The 21,543-nt window shown below is 26.7% G+C and overlaps 1 protein-coding gene across 1 annotated transcript in view; it reads left to right on the top strand.

The window, feature by feature from the left end:
- The window catches only part of LOC107441433 (gem-associated protein 5), a 50,713-nt gene that overhangs the window by 8,783 nt on the left and 20,387 nt on the right, over positions 1–21,543 (top strand). Inside the window, exons 4-18 of the mRNA XM_043048993.2 lie at positions 112–287; positions 1,471–1,618; positions 4,211–4,307; positions 6,375–6,490; positions 7,861–7,946; positions 8,051–8,133; positions 9,753–9,948; positions 11,451–11,641; positions 14,082–14,218; positions 15,605–15,779; positions 16,121–16,260; positions 18,159–18,198; positions 18,296–18,358; positions 19,719–19,961; positions 20,637–20,774. Coding sequence (XP_042904927.1) covers positions 112–287; positions 1,471–1,618; positions 4,211–4,307; positions 6,375–6,490; positions 7,861–7,946; positions 8,051–8,133; positions 9,753–9,948; positions 11,451–11,641; positions 14,082–14,218; positions 15,605–15,779; positions 16,121–16,260; positions 18,159–18,198; positions 18,296–18,358; positions 19,719–19,961; positions 20,637–20,774 — 2,029 coding nt within the window. The remainder of the gene's footprint in view (positions 1–111; positions 288–1,470; positions 1,619–4,210; positions 4,308–6,374; positions 6,491–7,860; positions 7,947–8,050; positions 8,134–9,752; positions 9,949–11,450; positions 11,642–14,081; positions 14,219–15,604; positions 15,780–16,120; positions 16,261–18,158; positions 18,199–18,295; positions 18,359–19,718; positions 19,962–20,636; positions 20,775–21,543) is intronic.

Genomic DNA, 21,543 nt, shown 5'->3' with positions numbered 1-21,543 from the left:
TTTTTATTGTTTTGACTTTTCAGAATATGTATGTATATATTTTGCCTTTTTTTCCCCACTGTTTATATCAAACTAAATGTATTTAGTTTAAATACCTAAAATCTTTTACAGTTGCTATCATTCAGCTTGGATCTGTCTGTGCGTTTGTGGAAATTAGGAGAAAATTCACCCCAAAATACTTATTATGCTCCTCATACAAAATCAAGGAATGATGATAAAAAAACCCAAAGACTGTTTGGGATGTTCCATCCTTCTAAACCAGATGTCATTATATGTGTTAATACCAAGTATGTTTTCTAATAGATTAAAAACATTTCAGTAATTTTACTAATTTTTTATACCTGTAATTATTTTACACTTAAAATTATTGGCTTTATGATAGGCAGATTAAAATATTTTCTACACACTTTAAATACAGTATTTAATGATATCCATAAGCTGTTGCTCTCTTTAAGTGGCTCTTTTACTCATTGTTACGTATTAAGCAATACAGTCAATTGTTGATAATAATTAAGTTGTAATACGGCCAGTTATTTAATGATTGTCATATTCAGAGTGTATTTTATTCATTTTCATTGTTTGGCACTTTAATGAAACCCCAATTTTATGACACTTTAATTTTTAACCACCCTACCCTTCAAGCTGAGAGCGATTAGCAGAAAGATTTTGTTTTCAGTACTGAAAGCAGAGCCATCGCTGCATGGCTAGCATTTTTTTCAACCAGAAATGAATTAACCCACAGTGGCCAATAAACAGAGACAATTAACAGCACAGTCGCAAAAGTTGGGGGTACAAAAGTCTCACTTCATGTCTTTTGACTTTCTTTTTTTTTTTTTTTTTTTTTTTTTTNTTTTTTTTTTTTTTTTTTTTTTTTTTTTTTTTTTTTTTTTTTTTTTGGTGCTTGAATGTAGAAGGGGACAAACAAACGGGGTGGCATCTTGTGTTCTTCCAGGAGTTTCTGTTTTTATTTTCTCCCTTGAATTTAATTACATTCAAGTACCTTTGAAATTGTCTTATGCTCAAATTATATATATTCTAATTATTCTGTACATGCCATGTGTGCAAACCTTTTCACTAAATTGTCAAAACTATGTAGGCTAAATTTTTAACAATTAATAAACTTAGTACTCTAAAAATTTTGACCATTATTTTAGCCTGAATTAACTTTTACTAATCAATTTTTTATAATCTTAATCTTTCTTTTTTTAGATGAAACATCCTAGTTTTCACTTAGTAACTTAAATCAGTCTTAACTTATTTTTCTTTTTACCTTATGTTGTATCTTAAGTTTAAATCTATGCAATCAAAATGTTACTCAGAATAAATAGATACGACCAACATATCTTTGCTGTTATCCCACTAACCAAAGCTGATAAATTGTTCTTATTTTTAAAATGTAATATTTTAATACCTTGTATTATGTTTCACTAATTTTTTTTCCAAAGTGTTAATAGTATTGTTTCATTTCAGGGGAGAGGTTGGAGAAATCTCAATGAAATCTGAAAACTCCAAATTTGTTTCATACTTGATGAAAAATTCTGAAAATAATATAAGGTATCCTATTGCTCTGTTCCTCTCTTCTAACAGAGAATATTTATATTGCTGGGATTCATTTAAGGTATGAAATTATATATTTTTTATATTGCTCTTATTCAAGATTATTTTTATCTAAATTAAACAAATGTTAAAAGCCGTGGAAAAATATAGAGCAGGAATTTGATTCTTCCGCTAATTCACTGAATTGCACGAATCAAAAAACTTTTGAGTCATGGACTTTAGCGAATCAATAATGTATAATTGTTAATTACTACAATAAATTTTTGGAATTCTGCTGATCTGAAATTCGCATTTTGAAATTTTTTTACTTACGCAAAACCTCGTTAACAAGACATATATTTGGATAAACTTCAAGAACTTGAGACGGAAAAAATTCTATACCAACTTCGACTACAATTAATAAACCAATAACGCAATAAAATTGATAATCTATAAAGTAATTCCTAGATAGCAAACATTTCAGTGATCATTCGCTAGAAAGAATGGTGTTTTTCTCATCTCTTTTAAATTAAGTAGCACTTTTATTACAAATTTGGATTTGTAACAGAAGAATCATTTAATAAATGGGATATATTTGCCCCTTTTTTTATTTGTCAATAACTAGATTAAATTTATTTTTAATATGATATTACAACATAATGTTGAATCACGCATTTCCGTTATAACTTTTATATTGTCATAAAGTCATATTTAAATTTTTTTAAAATTCTGATATTTTTACGACAAACAAAATTTGAATAATGTATTTGAGTAATATCTTTTTGATGTGCTCGATTTGCTTTCAGGAAAAAATTCAGATAATTTATTCTTTCAACAATCACTTTCCTGACAGAGTTAAGAAGAGTAATAAATTCTAACTTTTTACCGTTTGTCCAAAAATGTTAAGTCTATTTTCAAACCTTTTATTTTCTTCCTCTTCTAGAAATATTCTAAAAATAATTTTTAAACTCTTGATTCAGAATTTTTTGAGAGTAAGTAAATTGTGCAATATATATATGTATATAAATGAATTAATAACTTGAACTTCGGACCACCTCAAATAACCACCTTTGGATATAATGATCAGATCTTCACGTTCTAGCACTGAATCTTAATGGTTCAATGAACCTCCAAAATATTGCAGGTGGCTGTAATATTGGAAATATGGTCTCCATAATTTGGTCAGGTGCGCAATTCAAAGTTTGGACCCCAAAATGTCAATTTTACTTTTTGTGTGTTTCACCATATTTCAAGAAAATTTTAAAAGAATTTAGAAAAATTTTGCGCACATTTATAAAATCTGTTTATTAAAAGATAAAAAGATAATTTTATGCAAAAAATAAAGTTTAATCAATGTTTATTTTTTTAATTATTTTTTTATATTTATAGTCGGAAAAAATCTTGAATTGTAAAGTACACGATGTTTTACATAATTTTTGAAATATTCAATTTCACATGACAAAATAATAATTGTTGCGAAATCTATTTAATAGTTTCTAAGAAATTGAATTTTAAAAAACATTATATATTTAAAATTTGAGTTCTCAAACACTATTCAACTAATTTTGCTCTAACTTTGTATTTTGCCATGCAAAATTACTTACTCTAAAATGATGTGAAAAATTTTAAAATTTTTTAGACTATTATTGGAAAATAATGTAATAAGAAGCAGTAAATATTTTATAAAATTTATTTTTGTTCATAAAATTATTTTTAGATAAACGAATTTTACAATTGTGTGCAAACAATTTTTAAAAATTTGTTTTAAAAGTTCTTGAGAAATGGTGAAATACACAAAAAGTAAATTTTTTATATTGTTGACCATATTTCCTATATTGCAGCCACCTTCTATATTTTTGGCGTTTAGAAATCCGAATCTGTTGACAAAAAGGTATGTTTAATCAGAGAAAGTACCTTTTTGTGCCTGATTTAAATGTAACTAAAATATCTTTGTCTTGATTTAAATGTAACTTAAAATATTCTCTACATGAATTAATTAACATATTTGAGATCACACCCCCTCGAACCTTTAAGTTCAAGTTCTAGAACTTGAAGATCCTATTATTAGATCAAAAGTTATTCTTGGAAGTCCATTTTCTATTTTTTTCTTCTTCTTCTTTTTTTTTTGGGGGGGGGCACACTGTACATCATCATCAAGTTTTCAATTTTGTCATAACATCCAATACCCTTTAGAAAAAAGTTTCTAAGTTTAAAATTTTTTTCCTGTAAACCTGGTAGAAGCATCTATTTCAGCAAATGAGAATGTAAACTTTATTTTTGCATTGTTGTGTATGTTGAATTGCCATTGCCACTTAGTATTTTTTGGGTCTTAAAATTTTATTATCAAGAATTTAACCTATATACACGATTTAATACAAAGGTAGAACATGCCCAAATCGTTAAAGGCAGAATAATTCAAAGTAAAGACTGAAATTTCACTCCATCTGATTCCTCTAAATAAGGAATGCTATTAAGTTAGAGTGGTAATTTTTAATTTTCGCATTTGTTGTATATCTGAATTTATCATGTTAGTTGTTTCAACTTGTACCGATGATTATTATTATGAAATTGTAAAAGTAATTAATAAATAAAATGTTTGTTATTAATTGCTTCTGATTATTTGCTTTGTTTCAGTATTTTTTTGTTATAATTAATTCATATTAAAATTTTTTAGGTTACTAAACTTGATATTCTAAAAAAGGAATTGGTAACCAATTTTTTATTTGTAATGGGATTTGTTTATGATCTATCAGTTTCCAGAATTAATCCAAGTAAGAAATGTTATCAATTATTCAATTAATTACTTATTTGTTTGTTATTTAGGTTATTTTATTTTTAGGGATTAAGTCTTAAAATCTTCCGTAGTATTAAACTAAATAAAAATGCTATAAATACTAAAATTGTGGCTTTCCCAAATAATTTATAAATTGGTGAATGACTGAGATTTGATTGTCAGTTGTGACTTGAAGTCCATCAGATCAACTTACCTGAGAATTAAAGGCTTCTTGTTCATAATGCTGATGTTAATTACCATTATCAAGCTGTTGATTAAGAAATAACAATTTTTTTGAGCATTAATCAATCTTCATTACCCACTACTGGCTGTTGGAAAAATGTTTTACTTTTTAAAATGTTTGATAATAAAAAATCTTAATTAAAAATCACCTCTTTTCTTTCAAACTAAATAAATAAATTGACAATTGTTTCAAAATTTTGCAGATTTTTTTATTTTTTAATGGTTGAAAGGTGATAATGATAATAATTGAATTAAGAATAAAAGTTAACTTAAGGTTGAATTTAATCAAAATATTTTATTTCTCATTGAAACACATATTAAGCACTTTTTATTATTTCTCATTGAAACAAAAAAGTTTTTAATTCCGAAACTGTTTATTTATTTATTTATTTATTTTTTTTTTTGAAGAAAGACTTTTATATTAACTGCAGGCTTAGTTTGAACCATGCTTATGTGTAAGCATGCAGAATATTTTATACGAACTAAATTTTTTTCAAAATATAAACTTATTTCAAAACTTCGAATTATTTAAAATTTATATATATTTTTTTGATTGGATTTGCTTTTGTCAAAAAGTATGTTGTCTGTTTACCATTAAATACTTTAGGAATCGAAGTTTTAGCTTATTGTTTTTTGTTAGTAGTAAAGGTGTTTCTTGGAAGCTTAATATAAATCAATGTGTGGTATCAAACATAATTTTTTTCCTTCTACATAGCTTAAAGCTTTTGCAATGAAACTTTTTCTAATCTCTCTTCACCTAATCTGAACAGATTTGGTATCAAAATGATCAGAATATTCTGATACAAACCTGAGTAGGCCTGAAAATAGGAATCTGCTCATATTTTGGTACTTTTTCCCTGGTCATATCAATAGTCACTAAATTTATCCTGGCAACTAGAATATCAAAGCATAAGCTTAAATCATCAATAAGTGAAAACAATCAGATTATGATAACAAATTAAACTTTATATTTAAATATAATTTTTAAAAAAAATTTAAACATATGCAAATTAATAAACTTGAAGACAAGATGACATTTCTATATTAAATTATTTCCTAATGTTAGAAATATTTTGTAATTCTCTTAATTCTTACCTTTAATATAAAAATAAAGAATGAATTTGGTTTTTAAGTCTTGGGTTCCGAACTACAAGATTAACATCTAAATGTGTTTTGTTTGCAAAGGGTATATTGTAGTTCTAAACAATTAAAAACTAACTATGTATTAAATTTATTTTTGACGGTTCATCTTTACCTAGCTTACATCGTTATTCTTACGGTCTCATATATAATAGTTTCCTAAATTTTGTCATTTCATAATTATTACAGTTTATTAGAGATGAATTGTTTTCATATTGATTGCTTTTCCATAGTATTATTTGACAATATTAGTGTAAATATGTATATATTTTTATAATGTGAATTACATATTAACATCCAAAAAATGATTTATAATTTCTAGATAATCTATAACCATCTAATTTTCAAGCTTTTTGTTTTTAAAAGTGACTTACTTATTTAATTTGCATACATCTTCTTATATTTTCTTTTTTAATTTGATTATCTGTGTTACTCTGTACTTAAATGTTATTACTGTAAATGTTAAAATTTTCAGAGTTATTCCATTATATTAAATTAAATGAGGAAATTGCTATAAAATTTTTTACGGGGTAATTAATATAATTAGGGTTACATTTATTCTTCTTGTTAAATGGGCTTATGGTGAGGTTTTGTCTGTTATATATTGAAGCAGTGGATAGAATTTATGCAGATATTCTTCTGATTTTAATTTCTATTATGTATCTGTATTTTATTTTTCTAGATTTGCTCTCAATCAGCAATGGAGATGGCATTTTAAAAGTTTATGATGGATGTTCCCAGTCAAATAGATTGAATGTTACTTCAATATATATTTACTTCAAAACTAAAATAATGACAGTATGTTCATTTCATTTCATTTTTTTATCTTACTAATATAAGGTTAAATTAGGAAATTTTGCTACTAGCCATTGACCTGTTGTAGTATTTTTAACAGTGGTTAACATTTCAAAAAATATCGGTTTTAAACTATTTAAAAAAAAGAAACAGTCGATGTAGATAGCGTGTAAAGCATTTCTTTTCTCAAAATAGGGTAAAAATTATGATGTTCTCAATGAAGAAAAAAGGGTTTAATAAAGTAATTTCCTGAATATTACAAAATATTTATAATAATTCCATATTTATTATAAAGTAATAAAGTGCACATGGGGGGCATTTTATTGTTTTGCATCTTTTTTCGACAAATGGCAGGAGACTTTTCAATCTCCACTTGTTATATTGAATTGCTTTGTGGCTGATGGCGATCATTAATTTTCCTTAATATCTGCTAAGAGAACTTACTTCTAGCAGAGTTTGCTTTAGGAATAAAAAAGGGCGGGGGGGGGGGCTTCCTTACAGGAAAAAGCACTTAGTTTTGAAAGGTCACTCACTTACCACCATTTAAGTTTATCAAAATGTATAACATTAAGAAATAACTAAATTTGATCTTCAATTTTTAAATTACACTCTTATACTATATTATGTGTATATGTACCATAATAATTCTCACACATTATTAAAATAACAGAAAAATTTGAAGCTTTTGGAAAATAATTAAAAGCATGCTAAAGGAAAATAATTAAAAGCATGCTAAAATAAATTCTGTGTATAAATTTTCTTCTTCTTCAAAAAAAAAAGGATTAATTGGTAAACAACTTGACAGATTATGTTATATTTTAAACTGAAAACTATGAGAAATTAAACATTTAAGGGTGTTTATTTTAAATAAAAGGTATTTATTTTATAAAAAATAATGGTAAAATTTATAAGCATTAAAAAAATTATAAGTATATCCCACAAATAAGATATGTGAATATCTCTGGTGCTGAACATCCTGTGAATGTTAACTAGATTAACTAGAATGATAACTAGGCAACAAAACAAATATCTTACTAAAATGAAGGAATGGAATTAAAAATTTAAGTTAAATAACTTAATATATCTGAAATGGATTTTCAATAAAACAGGTGGTTAAAGAAACATCCTTTTAGTGAAAAAATAAAATAAAAAGGCAGTGTTTTTAAAAGATTGCGGCTTATTTTTTACAAAAAGGACCAGGAGGGCTCAGTTATAGGTATCAAAGGGCAGGCAGGGCTTGCAGCCCTTTTAAAAAGGCTTAGGGAGAACTCTGCTTCTAGGGTTTATATTATACTATATATATAAAGATGCAGCTATGCTAATGATTTTTCATTTATTAAGCGTTCAATTTTGATTGTTGAATTTTGTTTTAGGCTGCATGGCATCCCCGATCAGAGAATATTCTTGCTTATGCTACAGATGAAGGAAGAGTAGGAATTGTAGATACTTTTAGGAAAAAGTAAATATGCTAGTTTTATTTATAGATGTATACTGCTTAGATGTATTTTTAAATTCTATTTTTCAGTCATTCAAAGTTTTGATCAAATATATTTTTCTTTTTAGACTTTTGTATAGCTTTGAAACTCATCATACTGGTACAGTGTACAGTTTGGTTTGGGGACCCTGTGCTAAGGCTACTAATTCAGGTTATTAATTTTAATGTTTTGTCATTTTATTTATTTTTTTAGTAGTTACTAAAATATTTAATGATCACCCTTAACCAGAAACTATGGAATTTGGTCTTAAATGAAACCTTAAAATAGATTTAAGGATCATTAAAAAGATATCTAATTTTTTTTTTCATTATTGTAAATGTTACATTGTACACTTATGTATGTAAAATTTTGAAAATTTCTGTGCAAAAGGAAAAAAAAAACATTTTGCTGTGCAAAAAAGTAAAAGAAAGTTTCGAGTAAAAAAAAAGTACAAGAAGCTTCCTTATTGTTATTATTATTTTTTGCCACTCTTTTACTTTGCCTTCACTTTAAGAAAGTTTTTATTTTTTTGATATTCTAATTTCACTGTTAGTCATATTCCAATTTTTAAATTTTTTAAAATATTACTTGCTGTTATCATATATTTCGATAATTTCTTTTGTATCTTTTTTTTTTGTCTAATTAATAATTAATTGTCATTGTTTGAAGTTTTTAGTTCAGTTTTATTGAAGGTTTTCTTTTTCTTATCCCTGTTATGTATAAGAATTTATAGTATGTAATGGACCCTATTGTAAAATTATGAATGTTTCAACATATAAATCTTGTCCTTTTTTTCATTCCTGTGAGAGAAAAAAATTTTAATGGTATTTTGCATTTTAGAATAAACAATTAACTCTTGCAGCTCTAATTTTTTTTTTTTTTTTAAGTCACTCAACCATAGTTCTATTTTTGAGATTGCTTAGAAAAGTAAAATTTATTTCAAAATTCATCAGTGTTTGTTTTTATGTTAAGAAACCAAACTTATAAGTGCTTTATAGATTTTAGTGCTTTATAGATTTTAGTGCTTTATAGATTTTTGTGCTTTATAGATTATAGTTAGCAAAAATGCTTGCATGCCTGACAAGTATAAATTGTCTGCTTACTTTAGGCAGGCTGATCCCAGACAGACTACTTTAAATTATCAAGCTGTCTTGAGGTTTTTTTTTTCAAGTCTTTTTCAAGTCAAGTATTTTTTTAGTTTTATCTATCTATATAGAACATTAATTACTATTCTATATAGACAGGATGTCTTGNGGGCGCAGTAGGCCTTGGCCCTCTAGGGCTGTCGCGACGCTGAGTTTAGTTTTTATGCAGAACATTAATTACTGTTCTATATAGAAAGGATGTCTTGGGAAGGAATATTTTTTTAATTTTATCTATTTATATAGAACAATAATTACTGTTCTATATAGATAGAACGTTTTGAGGGAAGGAATATTTTTTATCTATCTATGTAGAACATTAATTACTATTCTATATAGATAGGATGTCTTGAGGGAAGGAATATTTATTTAATTTTGTCTATCTGTCTATATGAAACATTAATTACTGTTGTGTTTCTAGACATATTCCCTTTAAATTTTCAGTATTTTTGGTAGTTTTTTTTTTTTTTTATTGCATCTATATTCTTCTTGAATTTGAATGTTTTTTTTTCAGACCATATATTTGCTAATTCTTGTGCCTGTTCTCCAAATAAAATGGTGCATCCTTGCCCTGATGCATTTATTTTCATTTGGGAATTTTTATTTCTCGATAAATAAATTCTAAATTATTTTATTTTCTATTTATAGAACCTGGTGAACTTTATTTATATTCCTGTGGTGGTGGTACCGTCTATGTGAACAAAGAACATAATCCTAAGACCAAAGCATTGGATTTTGATGAACTTACAGAAAAAGCCCTTGAATATCATGATTCAAATCATAGCTATTCTGAAATTTGTTGGAATTTCGACTATACCCTATTCTGTGTTGGAAGTTACAAAGGGTATGTTTATTATATTTTTAAGGGTACATAGACTTTCGGTGGTATGTGTCACTCACTCAACATAGTTAGGTATGAAACATTGATGCTTTTAGAAGTTCTAGAATTCATTGATATTTCTAATAAATTTTGTATTTATATTAACAAAAAGGTTAAAGTAGAATATTCTTTGTACTATATTATTTTTATAAAATTCTTATAATGTTTTTATGCCCTCTATCTGCTTAACCAGTTATACTCTGATTTAAATTTTGGAAATCCTCCGCGGGGCATTGTAATTGTGTGTGTACGTATATATATATATATGTGTGTGACTGTTTCTTTTATCTATGATAAAATAAGTAGTGACGAATAGTTTATAATAAAAAACAGTTAGAGCTTTTTTTTACGCCTCACAAAAACCAGCTAGAAATGAAATGATTTGGCCATCAGTTTTTCACGTTTTTTGTCTTCTGCTTATGTATGTCATGACGTACGTAAGTTTTGGACCACGAACCCCTTCCCCAATAATAAATACTTAGCAGTACTTGGTAAGGATGATACAGTTGAGACAAAGTGTGCCGAAAGTGCAAAAGATTTTGTTCATTTTTACTTTAATATTTAAATATTAAAATTATTATAAAATGAAAACAAATTATGAAAATTTCTCATTTATGAAAATTATAATTAGAGTTTATAATTTTTCAAAAGCAGAAATTACTACAATCGATGAATATATTTGTCTACATACACTTTTTTCAGCTGAAGTTTCAAAAAAAATTTTTTTTCGTGAAGCAATTACCCTTGTTACCTATTGATAATAATAGTTATTATACAGATTTTTATTTTTTTTAAAAACATATTTTGTGATAAAACCATTAAATATCAGTAGAAATGACATTAAAAAGATGTAAAGATTTATTTAATTTTTAGATGAACACTTTCTTCCCTGGTATTATTTATTTTAGTTACATGATCTCTTGTATATACATCTGAAAATTAAGGAATTGCTATTATTTTATATTAGGTTGTATAATTTATCCAACAAATACAAAAACCGCGTGTAATTCGGTCAATTATACCAGTAATTAGAAATCTCCATTGGAAAAAAAAAATTCCATATTTTTATTGAGGCAAAGTGAGACAAATGAATTCTTTTACCTGCGGCAAAATGCTATTTCTGCTGAAACATTTTCTGTTCTTACCCCATCATTTCTGTATCGGTAATATACATACCACGAAATCATTTTCGCATTGTATTCTATTGAAATTTCGAGTTTTAATAGTCAATCATAATATTTAAATATACACGACGAGTGTACATATTCTATGCACCACTATAGAGATTTTGTCTGAAGTGTGTACCCACCATATGCACCACAATAACTGCAATTTGAAATAGACTGAAAACGTAATTAAAAAACCAAAGTTTTCCGATAATATATCTAAAGTTTGTGAGAACCACCTTTGCTAAAAAAGTTAAAATTGTTTTAATTAAAATATCTTTTATTAATTTATTTCTTTAGGTTAGTTGAATTATATGATGCCAGTCTGAATTTTCTTGGAAGACTGATTGTACCGATGAAATCTGTAGAATCTCTTCGTTGGCATCCCGAAACGACTTATATGTCACCTGCTGGATCACCTTTAAAATCATGGTTGGCTTGTGCTGGAAGTGATAACGAAATCTACATTTTTGATACAGCTATGATATTGGGTATTTATATATTTTTCTTTCTAAAATTATTCAGAATTTTGTTTTGTTCTATGTTATTGTACATTTTATGAATTTTTATTTTTACAGACTAATTATTAACATTTTAAGAAAGTCACAGATCAGGGAAAGTCAATGAATTTTATCACTTTGTAATAATCAGAGAAACAGGAAAATATTATGGAATTTAATTAAAATACTGAATTAATGAAAAATGAATTAATTTGAGTGTGAGGTAGCTAAAAATCCAATATATAAAAATAAATAAATAAAATAAAATTGATGCACGTTTTAAAAGATATTTTCTGAGACTTAGTTTTGATTTAAAAAAAATATCAATAGATATTTGCTTAAAAAGAATTCACCTTTATTAACATTTATATTTATTACATTTGTAAAATTGTGTAGAATTATTTTTTTGCGAAAAGTTAATTTAAGATTTATTAGAAAATATTGCATTATCAAAATTAAAAATATTTGCCTTCAAACTAGTATTTTATTATGGATATTTATTCTAAATGATAACAAATCTTTCCCATTGTAACTAAAACTTCTTGTTTTCTTTGATATGTCATAAATAGCAGCAGCATAAAATAAAATAAATGTGTATCATTTATTTTATCTTGGAATTGCATGTGAATTGCATGTGAAGTTTTTTTAGTTTATTCTTGTAATATTTTTTAACTTCAAAAGCGATTGAAAGTTTTATACTTTCTGTATGGAAAAAAAAATGAAAATTTATAATAAAAAATTAATATTACAACTCATTGCATTAGATACAAAAATCAAGGAATTTTATTCTCTGAGTATTGTGAGCACCTTGTTCAGTAATCTTAATTAGTATGATTCTACCAGGGTTGGAGTTTTTGCCGGCAAAAAGGGGTTTTTGCCAGGACAGTGGCAAAAACCTGGTAAAAACTGGTAAAAACCGGCAAAAACCAAATTATCTAAATTGCTGAATGCTGATTAAATATTATTACAAAATACTTGAAACAAATTTAAATCAGTCATAAGGAATAATAATTTTGATACATTACATGAAAAAATTATTTTTAACATATTAATAATTAATATACCTAAGGGTAATAATTTTTAAAAGATTGAAAGTTTTTGATCTCTTTTCATTTTAGAATCCTAAAATAAATGTTTTTTTACAAATAAATATTATTATTTGTATAATACTATTATTTATTATAAAAAATTATTATTTGTACAATAATTAACTACACATGTTGATAGATATTTTATGCTTTAAATTATATTTGTATTAATTTAAAAATAAGTTCATTTCACTGGAAAAAAGAGAATAATCACAAATTTTCCAATCAATAATGTTTTAAACTACTAAAATGATACATTATCATTNATTCATTTTAATTGATATGGAATTCTAATGCATTTCATTTAAATGAATTTAACTGAAAGTGTCTGGTACAAAACATTTTAAATTATATCTTGAATTTTTAAATTTACATGTTGTGCTATTCTTTGCATTTATGTACTGACAGCATAATTTTTCGTCAATAAAACATTTTTTGCTCTTTTAGAATTGACTAAATTTAAAATTTTATAATTTTAAATAATTTAATGCAATATTTTGTTAGTTCTTACTTTCTCGTTTTCCTCGTGTATTTATTTCTTTGGTCTTAGCTTTTTACTCTCTATATTGAATCTACTTATGAATATTAATTTAGCTTTTTTTTTTTTCACTTGATTTCATACTACAGTACAGAACCCGTTATCCGGAAATCACAAAACCGGAAAACCAAAAAACCGGAACGAAATTCGATAAATTTTCCGCCATTTTTTTAAAAAAAATGTTTTTTTTTCTTCATAGGATTTTAGGATTTTTCTTTCTTTTTGAAAAGATGTTTACCTTACTATCATTTTGGAAATAATCATTAGTGTATTACTTCGTTTTTTCTTCTTTTTAAGATTATTTCCAAATATAATTTTTTTTAAGTTGGGTTTAACAATAAAAAAAACGGCTTTTTGTAGCGATTCAGAAAACCGGAAAAATCAGTTATCCGGAATAGCGATGGTCCCGATCGTTCCGGATAATCGGTTCTCTACTGTACTATCATTATGGGATAAGTAACCTAATTTGCTTTTAGGTGTTATCGATAGCAATTAATATTTTTTGATCTGTAGCATAACATGAATTATGTAATTGTAAAATTTGATTTCCCGCCCCCCCTCAATTTTGTCTACTACCTTAAGTTTTTCAACCACTAAATGACTACCTAGGTGGTCATATTGGACCGCTAAATTTTAATTGCTGGTATGAACCCTAGTTATATTAAATTCAAGAGCTCTTATAAATTTTCTGTGAAGTTTCTAGATTCTAAATAAGAGTCTAAAGATGCTTGTTTCATACAATAGCTTAATTTTTTTAACGCTGTTGTTATGTATGTAAAAAGCTTATATTAAGTATTATATTCAGCAGGTACCAAGCCTGAAGTCTTTATGCTTAGGCCCATCAAAAAATTGGTGGGTCATAATAAACGTGTTGTATCTCTTTCATGGAGTGAGCATAGTGATGGTTTTCTTGCTTCTGCTTCTAAAGATGGCTCAGCAATGGTTTGTATATTTGAAGTTTACTTTTTTTTTCTCAGTGATATACACAGTGGTTTAGAACGACGGCCCGCTCTATCTGACTTTTGATCCCTATAAATGCAAATTCAGTAGTTCAAAGTACCCTTTTCTGTAAGGAAGCGCCCTGCCCTTTTTTCATCCCTAGGAAGAACTAATGCAGTTTGAAAGCATTTTGTCTCTAAAGAAGGATTTATATTTAAAAAAAAAAAAAAAAAGGTCTACCGGCCTGTGGGGGGGTTAGGGAACGGCCCCTGCATCAGAAGTGTTCTGGGTTCGAATCCCGGGCAAGGCATGGATGTTCTTTTCTTCTCTGTACTATCTGTCCTTACTGTGGGAGCAGCGTTGGCCCACCTATTATGGTACCCCTGAAAGAGTGGCGAGCAAATCTGCCCTTCAGATGCCTGTATGACCTAGGTCATTATCCAGGTATTAGGAAGAGAAAAAAAATATTTTAAAAAAAAGTCTTGATCAAAAATTAAGAAATATCTTTCTTATATTTTCTTGTTTATTTTTTCCCTCAAAGTACTTTCTGAAAAAAATAGTTAACTATATTTTTTTTCTCAGTAAAATAAATCTAAATGCATTTAAAGAACAAATCGACACAGAACTTTCAAAGGGGCAATTAAGTGATATTTTTCTGTCCGGTTATAACAATAAAGACATTTAAATTTTGTTAGATGTTGGCATATTTTATCTTAATTTTGTATTTGTGATAACTTCTGTGTGTGTTTCCTACTATTTCTTTTAGAGTATCGTGTTAAAAGTTATATTTTTTACCAATCACTTAAATGTCATTTCTGTACTAACAAGAAAAGTAAAAAATCTTAAAATTGCTTTAAAAGATTAGTGCAGTTTTTTGTTTGCTTGTTTAATTACTTATTTCGTATTTTTCTTTTCAAATCAGACAGGGTTTTTTTTAAAGAAAAGGTTTAAATCAACTACTCAATGTTGTCATCTACTATTCCACATTACTATGTCAACTTGTGTTTTCTACTATTCTTTTTTATATTATCTTGTTTAAAGTCATATTCTTTACCAATCACTTAAATGCCATTTTTTGTACCAATGAAAAAAGTAAAAAATTTAAAAATTGCTTTAAAATATTGGTGCAAATTTTTGTTTGGATGTTAATTACTTATTTCTTATTTTTCTTTTCAAATCAGACAGTTCTTTTAAGAAAAAAGTTAAATCAACTTATGAATTATAGCTTTTGATTTAATGAATTTATTTTTAAAGTGTACATTTTAGCACGTTTTGTGTAGGTGCTTAAAATCTATACTTGTTTTGAAATATTTTCATATGAAAGAATATAATTAGTAAGTAAAGTATATAAATATAGCTGTTAATATTTTTTCCTCTTCATATATTTAGGTTTGGAATGTGGTAACTCAAACATGTATTGCAACTTTTTTGTCTCACTTTGATGTTGTTTTGGCTGTTCAGTGGAGTGTGACAGATAAAGATGTTATTTACAGTGGTGGGCAGGGGGGAGCTGTAAAGTCATGGAAAATATCTGAACAAACCCCGAAACCTGCACCAGATAAAGGTACCTTTTAAAAAAAAAAAATCTGATTTTTATCATTATTTTTCTTTGTTCCTGAGTCTCTGGGAATCGTGGTCTCAATGTCTTAAGCTAAATGGTTATAACAATTGATTTAAAGCTAAAATAAATTAGTTGATGTTATTTAATACTTGATATTTATTCAAGAATTCAGTTTTTTAAAAAAATTATAAATCAAAATTTTTAAATTTTTTTTTTTTTTTTTGAAAAAACCCCACACTTTTAATTAAGTACATTTAGCTCATATCATGTATTCAAACTTCTTTTTAAAAAACAATCTTAATCTTGTATTTCTCAACTTGAATGAACTTATTTTCTTTTTGTAGGTCGTATTAGAAAAAAACTGAAGAGACCCAAAAAAACTGAACATAGAAATTCCACTGATACCACAGAAACTGAGAGCTCTTTGCCGGTGCTGTCAGAAAAGAGTACCATTTCATCTGAAGATGTAAATAGCAATTTAAATGTAAGTACCTTTTTTTTTAGTGTGCGAGTACTTAATTTATGCTAAGTCTTTATATTATGAGTTGCTTTGTTTCACATTAATTCACATAATAGTATTGTTTGCATGCATTAATGTAGTTCATAACATGTTACGTAATCTAGTTCATAAGATAATACGTAATAAAATGTTTTATTGATGTATCAGATAAAACAGAATTCGATTAACATGAAATAATTATGATAACCTTGCCAATTATGCTTTAACAAGGTTGGGCTGTACCTCATGGTTTTTTCTTGCGTTCTTTGCTGAAGTGTTTGTTGGAGAACTTGTTAAGCTATTATCGCAGCTCTTGTTTCTTCTTCGCAGCATTTTTTTATGTACGCAACATACTTCAATCTGAATGCTCTGATTGGATGTTTGTACTTGAGCTCAAAAAGTTTTATATTCTAGTTACTTTTTAACTCTGCTTTTATTTTTCTCACTTTGTTAATCTCCGGCTGTGTTGTGTGCAATAAATATGTCATTGACGGATCTCAGAATTACCTTCTCTTTTTCCGAAAAGCACAGTTCTAAAAGATAAATAGCAGCTGAATAAAAATAAAACTGTTAGCAATAATCAGTTAAAATAACTGCAGACAAGAGATAAAAAACAGGAAAAAATTGACTTAAATGCATCCTAATGCCTAATTTATACAAGCAACAAGTGGCGATTGTTCAAAAATCACTATTCCAGTGTTTTCACTACAGCGCGAGAACACGAGAATCTCGCATATTTTTTTATATTCTCGCATTAAAAAATGATTACCGCAAGAAATTTGCGCATTCTATTAACCAATTTCAAAATTCGCGAATTTCTCGCATTTTGAAAAAAATTTCTCACTTGCGCCATTTAGAATAAAATCCATTTCACTTTTCTTCTTGGATCTTTTATTATTTTCAACGTCTGCCCCATTATCTAGCTTCCCTATTTACCAGTATTGTTCAGAACCTTTAAGAACAACAGAACACTATCCTTCTGAACCACGGAACCTCTTTCAGAACGCATTTCTCTGCAACCACGTGTTTCCCGTAGGTAAGGTTTCTTCATGTAAGACAATTCAAATTTTTTGCTCGTTAATGTAAGATTGACAAATACCTTGTAAAGCCAATATCTTCTACTCCGAAATGGACAAATGAAAATGGGTAGAAACGATCAAAGCGAAACAAATACGCATTTGAGCAACCTAATGAGAATAGTAGATGTAGAACATTTTCCATATGATGATGCAGCAAAAATATTCAATGCTTTAAAAATTAGAAGATGTTAAAAATGCATTATAATTAAAGAAATGATTTTTTTTCAAGTCTCTTTGTGTTTTTTTTTTTTTTTTTTAATTTTTGAAATCTCACCCTGTTTTTGAGAAAGGGTGAGAAATTCTCACCCATTTTTTTTCTGAGATGAAAACACTGCTGTTCTGAGGTTCCCAGTAATGTAAAACCCATGGAAGATATTAGGTACCATAAATTAATGGCCGTGCTTTGGAGGTTGCCATTGTTTCGAGGCTGTTGTTAATGTGGGTTTTACTGTAATGAATTGTAGTTACAATTTTTTTCTTTATCACTACAATATGGTTAAAATTATTTTATGTTAAAAAAAAATTGCTTACATAGATTAAAGCTACATATATTTACATATTGAACAAAAAATTATTTTCTGTTAAAAATTGTGTTGTTTACTAAATTAAATTGTTCCCAAATTCTGTTATGTTTTTTTTTTAAAAGAGAACTTAAAAAATAGGAAACTGTTTTTTTGAAGTTATATAAGAACATTTTCTTCATGAATTTAAACAAATTTCTCTAATAAAATTATTCACTATATTTCTTTTAACATCGATGCAATGATTTTTGTTCTTTGAAAATTTAATTATTTTTATTTATAGGTGCAGCATACTGTTAATGGAAACAATTCTTCAAAAAAAGGTAAGTTTTTTTAGAAGAATTGATCTTAATTATCAATATTTTTTTTCCTCTACTGGGACTAACTGGCTATCAAATGTTGAATTCATTTATTTTTCAGTAATTGAGAAAGGAGTAGAAGAAGTCTTTGGCAGTGAAGAAGTTGAGCCAAAAAAGTTTAAAGGTAGAAATAATTTTTTTTTCTTCAGCTTCAATATTTTGGCTCATTTTGACATTTCTGTTAGGTTAGGTCTGATTCCTATTTTCAATCTTACTTTTCTTATGTCTCCTTTTCTCTCTCACTCTTCCAATATATTCTTTCTTTTTAAAGATTGAGTAAGAATAATGAAAATAATCACACACATTAAGCTTTATAAATATACAAAGAATGTCACCCTTTTTTGTTTTTCAAAAAATAATTTATAATATTATAGCTAATAATAAATTTATGACTGTGATCAGACTTTAATCTGACAAATAAATTGAAAATTACAGACTGTTATGTGCAGCTTCAAAAATGCCGGAATTAATTTACAATACTAATTTGTTTTTGGACAATTTGCACTTGTACTTTTTGCTACCAGTAAATATGCAGTTGGCTGCAAAATTTTACCGATAACTGCATTCTCTATATTTATTGCACTATGATAGAGTGCTAATTCTTTTAACTTTTCATTTTTTGTTTACAACTTTTTTAAAAAAACTTTTTTGTTGGTCCCCCCCCCCTCAAAAAAAAAGATCAACAGGAAAAAATCAAAGAATTAAAAAAATAATGAAATCAAAAAATTTGAAAAGGACAATAATGTTTCTTTTTTTTCTAGTTTATAAATATAAAATTAAATGTATTAATATTCAGAGAATGTATACTTTTTCATTTATGTACTTAATTATTGTGTCTAAACCGATTTTTATCATTTCAATTTATACTTTTCTATTTGTTATTTAAATTTTTTATTTATTGCAAGTCTTATTTTATAATATACTTGAGCAATTTATAATTTAAAAAATTTTGCTTCTTTCTTGTTTGTTTTTCTGAGAGGAAAATTAGGGAAAATTTAGATTTACTATTTCTTTATATATTTGCTAAAATTATTTTATTTTTTAAATCTATATCAAAGAAATTTGTAGAAATGATTATTTCAGTTTCTCAAAAAACAGTTTTAAATATTTAATATTTTCTTGTACTGCTATACCCTAAAAAAGGCCATGGAATTTTTCCAACCAAAATTAAAACCTGTATTCAAAGCAGGAATTTAATCTTTTCTTTCATTTAGTTATTTCTTATTGTATGAAAAAACTTATAATATTTTTGGTAATGAAAACAATCCTCATGAAAAGAGATGATGTTTGCCTATTCTATAAACTTTTTGTAACCAAATATTCAAATATACTTGATAAGTTTTATAAATAAATATTGAATTTTTGAACTGTTTTTGGGCAATGTATTAAAATTTACGTTGCAAAATATTGGCTTTTTAGTATACTTCATTCTTTTGCTTTCCTTAAATCATTTGCTTATTATTACTTTTAATATCTTTTTGTAGTTGGATTTGGAAAGAAATCAGTTTTATTTCCTACTCATGTGTTTGAAGAAAAGGCTTTCTGTAGTGAAGATATGGAAAACTGCCAAAAACTTGCCGAAATTTTAAGTGCAAAACAGAAGAAAACACCCTGTTTTGATCTTAGTTTTGACTCAATGAAAAAGAATGTTCTAAATGATGATGAAGTTGTGAAGTTTGGTCTGTATACTGATCAATTGACTGCGCTTCGATTGTTAGATGTGCAAAGTAATTTTATGCCTTATTTCTTATATGCACTTATTTATATTATAAGTACATAAATTAGAGGATACTTATGAATGAAAGGATACCCATAGATTACTCTATAAAAGTATTGCAGTGTTGATGCGACAAAAACAGAAAATATTGCAGTTTTTCTATTTTGATGACTATAAAATTCCCTAAATGTAAAATATTTAGTACATGCAGCATTTATCATGAAATTTATTTTATTTAGTAAAATCTACTGGATTTTTTTCTATCCATGTTGGCTGTTCATTTGGATAGAATAATTTAGAGTAAAAAAAATATTTGTGACTTAAATTTTTTTTTTAATGTTACCAGCTTTCCTTGTCTTTTGTTTTCATTCTTTGAAATATATTTAATTTCAGTATTAAGGAGCAAGATTAAATGGATATTATCGATTTTTGGCATTTTCAATTTATGCCTTTTTTATTACACTCTAAGTAATCAATAGAGATTAATACCCAAAATAGTAATTATAGAAAAGATACAATTATTAAAGTATAAGTTATTAAAATTAAAATGTTGATTGCTGAAATATTAAAATGCAAACAAACAATATCTAATTTTATTAAAAATTACAAAATTTCCTTTAGCGAAGGAAAGAGTGACTGAAAGATACTTTTAAGTTTCAGATTTGCTTTGTATTTTTTATTCAAGGTGAAAAGTTTTTATCAAATGATAAATTAGCAGCTGCCTGTGATGTTGCTGTGTTTTCTGGGAATATTAAGCAAATGTTGCAAGATGCTGCAGAAAAGAAAAAGTTAAATGTTTCTCTTGTTTCTTTAGCACCTGCAGGTATGTGAAAAATTGCTCTTTATTGTTGTTGTTATTTATTTACTTTATCCTCTCTTGTTAGCTCTACCCTCGTTTTTAAAATTACTTGATTGTTCCTACACTGGTAGCTGAATTTTAATATACATTCTAGTGATAGGTGGGAAATTGGTAAATAAATTACAACACATTTATAACAAATAGCGCAAGAAAATATATTTTATAAAAAAGTCGTTTTACATAGACATCAAACAGACATTTACCTGAAATATTTTTGGAACAGCTGTGCAAATTGCGAAATATATATATGTAATTTCTGTTCCGAAATACCTTTTTTTTTTTTTTCCATTCCGAAATTGCACCAAGCTGCTCAAAAACTCTAGTAATAATCAAAACACCAAGCAATTTTAATTCTTTCCCCCTCTTGATTTTGATTAACATGTTTTATTATTTTCAGGAGGGGGGCCTCCTGAAAATAATTTTTGAATTATGAAATTCTTCTATCATAATAACATATTAAAATATCAGAGTTGAAAATAAGATCAGGAAATGGTCTGAAAAAGTTAATAAACAACTGTGAATTTACTATAGAAACGTTGCAAATAGATTGTGTCAAAAAGTGCTACCCGATGCATGTTGTAATGACATATTTAAAATATCGAATTCAGAGGAAACAATTATAAAACAACATAGAATTAATATAGAATCAAGCGTGCAAAAAAGTGATTTTCGAATAAATTGCAAAACAACATGGAATTAGTATATTTAGCATGATAAAAAGTGGTTTTTGTAT

This window comes from Parasteatoda tepidariorum, chromosome 4, assembly GCF_043381705.1.
Source record: "Parasteatoda tepidariorum isolate YZ-2023 chromosome 4, CAS_Ptep_4.0, whole genome shotgun sequence".
NCBI lineage: Eukaryota > Metazoa > Arthropoda > Arachnida > Araneae > Theridiidae > Parasteatoda > Parasteatoda tepidariorum.
The sequence above is the reverse complement of the archived record's forward strand: the minus strand, read 5'-3'. Positions and strand labels throughout refer to the sequence as shown.